This window comes from Macrobrachium rosenbergii, chromosome 2 (assembly GCF_040412425.1).
Source record: "Macrobrachium rosenbergii isolate ZJJX-2024 chromosome 2, ASM4041242v1, whole genome shotgun sequence".
Taxonomy (NCBI): domain Eukaryota; kingdom Metazoa; phylum Arthropoda; class Malacostraca; order Decapoda; family Palaemonidae; genus Macrobrachium; species Macrobrachium rosenbergii.
Window position 1 is genome coordinate 55438288 of NC_089742.1, and position 6000 is coordinate 55444287.

At 32.3% G+C, this 6000-nt stretch overlaps 1 protein-coding gene across 8 annotated transcripts in view; it reads left to right on the forward strand.

Moving 5' to 3' along the window:
* The window catches only part of LOC136847231 (ankyrin repeat domain-containing protein 10-like), an 85311-nt gene extending 81276 nt beyond the window's left edge, over nt 1-4035 (forward strand). For all 8 annotated transcript variants that reach the window (XR_010855666.1, XR_010855673.1, XR_010855674.1 and 5 more), the window contains one exon: nt 1758-4035. Coding sequence is in view for 1 of the 8 variants with exons in the window: in XM_067118752.1 (XP_066974853.1) it covers nt 1758-1948 (191 nt within the window). In the remaining 7 variants the exon portion in view is untranslated. The remainder of the gene's footprint in view (nt 1-1757) is intronic.
* The last annotated feature ends 1965 nt before the right edge of the window (nt 4036-6000 follow it).

Genomic DNA, 6000 nt, shown 5'->3' on the forward strand with positions numbered 1-6000 from the left:
ACGTAACACTTAAGTGCCTTAACATTGTTGGTTTATTGATTTTTTGATGACCAATATATGTTAATGAACTTACTGTAACTGAATATTTTAGTAAATAGACTGTAGGTGGAAGCTTACATATTATAATGAGAACTTTGTAAATATTGAATGCTTTAGGAAACTTATTTGTTTCTCTTGGTCCAGTGTAAGCATTGCCATCAGGCATAAGTGAACAAACAGAAAACAGTTTCACCATTTCTGTGATTCAGTCAGGATACATCCACTAAAGCTTCTTTAAGATAATACCAGATTATTTGTTTATTTGATAAATGGATACTGAAGATTGTGGAATGGTGAAATCAGAAGTAAGGACTTTACTTCCATTAGATGTCACCATGCACCTGGAAAAACAGTTTTTTCCTGCATGGTATGTGCTTAATGGAGAGACCTTTTGTATGCCAGTTCCTACTAAAAAAAAAACCTGTTAATGGAATTTACCCTTCAATTGATAACAAACCCATTTCTTGAATTCAAGGGAAGCAACTTATAATTTAGAAATAACCAAGAATTTACAGAGTTCTGCAATTTTCAAGTAAATAGAATGGAAGATGATCTAGTTAGATGACCATCCAGCTTGTGACTTCCACACAGTATTAGTATTCTTGATTGGTGCAGCCATACACTCAAGAAGTTCCTGTGAGCAATACTTGAGGTTTTATCTGTATAACAAGCAGAGGAAGGCACCCTTATGACAGATGTAAAGTGAATATCTAAATCAGAGCTGGGTCATGTTTAGTTAGTGAAGAGCTTCTACTGATGTGAGAGAAAGATTTCATATACTGTAGTCCTAAGATTCACAGCTGAAGTGCATTGGGAGAGTAGTGTCAAAAATGAGGATGTACCTGGGGATGTGATGTTCAGAGGCTGGATAATTGATGGTGATTTAAGCATGTGATGAAAATAAAAGAGGAGTTAATCAGAGAAGTAATGGGGAACTGATTCACAGAAACAGTATAGATGAGAGTATGGGAAAGACGAAAGTTCATGAAGAACTTTTCTAACACCTAACCTGACAAAATTTGTGATGAAGAATGCCGAAGGATCATTATGTTTGTGGGGTTTGATTTAATAACTTAAAATTGACCATAGAAATTTGACTGTTCATTGCTTTCATACCTTTCACAGTTTTGCATAGGACTTAGATTACAGGATGCTTTTGATGAAGATGGTCAGCAGCAGAGAGAGAGACAGTTTGCCATTTAACAATCTGTCTCTACTAAACATGATATTTTTATTGTTGTAAATCATATTTAGATTTTAGGTTAGAGTGCAGTAATTAGTTTTTTTTAGGGATGTACATGAAACTAAATCATATTGCTATTTGCATTGCTGCAAGCAAGAGGGTTGTGTACAGATAAGCAAAGAATACATTTGTGAAGTAAGCTTTCCTTTCATATATTTAAATCATAGTCATTTCCACATATATTATTCTGGTAGACTGTTTAATAGTACCACTGATATTTGTTTCCAATTTTTTTCATCAAAAGACCATTTGAAGAATAAAACTAATTGGAAGGTTTAAAAATACTGTTTCTGCAACCCATCAGCTTGGTGCAATTTTGTATTGCAGTACTTATGATCTATTTTCAGTCTGTACAAGCAAGCAGTATATTTTAAAAATTAATAGGTTATAGTCTTTAGCAAGGAATAAGTGCATTTTAGCAAATTATATATTGTAAGCTTTAAAACTAATTTTCCACATTTTTAAATTTTTATAGGTGTGGAGTTTGATCCTGTGAGCCGCACTGTATTTCCTGCTGTAAGAAATCTCCAAATGACTGCCACATCTCCAACAAAAGTATTGCCTGTGTTTTCATCAGTGATTGATCATTCTTGCACAGTGAAGGCTGAAAATGGATATGAAAATTTAAATTTTGAGGCCATTATGACAGAAATGCATGGTTGTTGATGTGAATACAGATCACATTGATTTCAGAGGTAGAGTAAGATTTGAAGATGAGAATTCACTGCCATTGCAATAAATAGAGTACATAACTTATAGAATGATTACATTTTGATCATATGAAAAGTAACAAACTAAAAATATACTTACCTCCTCACATCAAACCACTTATGAATCAGCACTTTAGGTTATTCAAGTTTATATACATTGAGGCTTGACCTGAAATTTGTCAGTCTGTTTCTGATGTACCATTTTGCCATTTAACTGTAGTGTTTATATGTTTTAAGTTCTTTGCATTTATCAGACACTCCTGTTTGATCAAATTTGCTTGGAGTGTAGACTAAGGAAATTTTGGAAGTTATCTGCTCCAGTGCAAGATGTTTGTAGATTGTTATACAGAAAATCCCTTTAAAATTTTTACAAGTGATGGTGGCGGGTTACTTTTAATAAGCTGCTTATTATGAAACTAGAAACTTGGGATTTCATTGAACACTGATTTGTCATTGTCCACCAGATGCTGTATTCGGAAAATGTTTTGAGGTTTCCTAGGATGAAAATTATTTCTGTTTGTACAGTATATTGTACAGGAGATTAGGAGTCCCAGCACCATTTTTAACTTTTTTTTTTAAATAGCGCAAAATAAAGCATTAATTTCTGGTCATGATCCTTTTCAAAAACATAAGACTACCTAACTTAAAAACTTTCTGTACCGGATGGTGAGTTTTTTATTAAATGAAGTAGGATATTGATGTGATATTGGAATAAATGGAATTATTTCTCAAGGTTTTGTTTATGAAAGATATTTCACCTTCACCTGGGACTAGGATGCTTTTAATAATATTTTTAAATCCAGTTTGCTGTCTTCTTTGCAAATTTCTGAAATATTCAAGTTTAATTTCTTAAAACTAAATTTCCAATTTTTTTTTTTTTCTCAATCATTTTCCATATGTTTAAAAGAATAATGTGCACTTTTGCATTCACCATAGCTTTAACTTTTTTTTTTAAATTATAAACTACCAGAAAAATTGTTTCATATTGTCTATACCATTTTCATTTTCATGGTACTAATATCACTAGCCATGATGCCTTGCACTTGGTAACAAAAATAATTTATAGAAGTGAATTTTGGATCCGGAAAAGGTATGGTACATTTTGACAGTGTGGCGTACAAACTGCTTTTCTTGACAGTGAGGCATACTGCAGGAGGTCTTAGTTTTAGTGGTTGTCATTTTTTCATTCATATAATTGATCTCATCTCATCCTAGCTAACAAATTTGTTTACTAAGTTCTCCTTAGTAAGTAGTGTTTGAAGCTTTATGGTTGATATTCTTAGGGTATCATTTTTTTTTGCCACAAATATGTTTTCACTACATTAAGGTAAATGGAATTGCCTTCTTAATTTTTTGCCTTAAGAATTCAATTCACCAAACATATTTACTGTTATGAATATGACCTAAGTTATTGCTACAGACTAAGTTTGCTTTGATGATGCACTGAGCTCTAATTTTTCCAATACAGTAAACCTTTAATTTATAAGGAAATAGAAGTGTGTTATATTTATATCTTGAAAAGAACAATCTACACTTATTTAGGGTCCCAGTTGCACCATCTTCAGGTATAATCAGAGTTTGGTAACTTGGTGTCTTGATTTGCATTCATGCTGTACCAAAATAAGGTTCTTATTTAATGTATTTTTTCACATTATGGTAAGTGGTGAGTGCAATTTTGGCTCTCCTATTGCCTATTTTTTTTAATATAGGTAACATCTTTCATTTAATGGAGGATGTAGATTGGCATAGAAAATAGAAATCATTTGCAGTTGTTGCATTTGAACTTCAAGTTGTTATTGTTATTCATGCCTAAGTTGTGATATAGTTCATATACGGTATGGAATTTTTTTCAAAGAATAATTATTTTAGGTACTGTATTTGTTTCTAAAACATTTATATAGAAGTTGATAAATTGCAGATTAAACCTTTCACCTTTGTATGATCATATTGATCATTAATTTTATAAAAAATAAAAAAAATATACATACTAATGTAAATGTAATGATGTATTCAGTGCTGTACAATAAAGCTTAAAATATTCAATATTTGTTGTTACTGAACATTTTAATGTACGTTCTAGGAATTGCTAGTATTGTCTCTAGATTTTTAAAATCTCTCTCATACTTGAATATTAATTTCCTTCATTCTAAACCCAAGACATTTGTCCAGGTGATGGACATGAACCATAGTTTAATTCTATGTTAAAATACAGTAAACAATTATTTTACTTATCTCACTTGTGACACTACTCACTGTTTGATAACAACTATTTTACTTATCAGAGTGAGTAGTGATATCACAAGTGAGACTAAATTAGAGTGAAATGTGTCTTGTTAGCCTCTGAGGGGAAAGTATCTGGACCTAGAAATACCCTCTTTAAACTAGTACATATTTTCAACAATAATATATAGAAATTCACAATTTACAAGAGGTCATCTGAGAGAGAATTACTTTGGTACCTAAAATACTATATAGGGGCAGGAGCAACCAACTTTAGGCAAGTATTGGCCATACATATTTTACATGTAGCTGCTTCATGGAAATTGGTTATGGAAAGGCTGTGTCAAACTATTATTTACTTGACAACTGTTTATAGGGCAGCTCACTTAATCATTTGAAATTCTGCTATGAAAGAAGGGCCAATTTATAAGCATGGCAAGTTCACGAATGACTTGCTGTGAAAATATGGCCCAACAGAAAGAACATTACACTTTTAAAGGAAGTAGAGTTTCATGTCTTTTTAATCACATTGACTAAAGTTTATTTTAAATGGAGAATTTTAGACCCATTTATCAAATTTCAAAACTACAGAAAGCACTAAAGTGCTTTGATTTTTGTGACAATGTTATAAGGCTAAGTGTTAAATTCCATCTCCCATCACAAGTCTAGCTCTTCTGATATCTAAGAATTACAGCATAAAGGAAGGGATAAGTGATTCAAAGTCAGGTGGTAGCAATATGCCAAAACTACGCTATGGAAACAGGACCCTGGTGGTTTGATGAAACCTGTATCCAGCAGGTATTAGGAATTGCATATTTGAAGTCAAGGAATCTCTGGACATAAAAGTATTACCTCACAATGATAATAGGTTATAGAAGGGACCCTATAGCTGAATATGAAGAAGTAGAATAGGGACCTAAGAATAGCACACTGTCTTGACATACAGTTCAGTGTTGCTATTTGAAGCAATGATGTCAATACCAGATTATGGAAGTTGAATCTGTCTATCAACATTTGATTCCAAATTAGAAATAGCGTATTCACAATGAGAATCTGCTGGCCTTAAAAATTTTTCTTTAATACATTATACATTGAGAGTGATTAGCCCTCCAATTCATATTTGAAGTGCAGTGAAACTATGAACAAGTTATTTTGTACAGAGACTTCTTGAATAATCATCCTCCAGTCCTTAGAGTTAACTGTCTTATTGAATCATTATAAGGATTAAAATTCCACAAGTATAACTTTCTCCTTGGACTACTTGTCGGGTATGAACTTGTGCTCATCTTTATTCCTTATCAAAAACTAAGCATATACTCTGGAACGCCACCAATAACACAGTACAGTTTATAACCTACTGTTCCAAGACATTCAAGTGTAGAATATCCAGCCATATTGTTTGAAGCAAATTCTCTACGGGAGAGAGCTTTTGATTTCAAAGAAGAGGCCTGTGAAATCAAACCAGCCATCATGATCAAAAGTACCAATTGGGAAATACATAATTTTTATTGACCAGTTGCCATTGAAGCAAATTAGTTTTTATTTTATAAGTTCCATGGAATCAGTGGAAATGTGAAATGTATTGGATCCCTGACCTTGTCGGCATGAAAGGAAATGAAGATAATAAGTTAGTCATTCCTATCAGTGATTATCTAACTCCTCTGAAAAGCACGATCTTTAAAAAAAAAAACCGTACACGTCATGGAATGATAAATCTAGTTATGAATTAAAATAGGTCAAATCAGTCTAGTTTGTGGTATTCTATCAATAAAAAAAATAAAAAGAGTT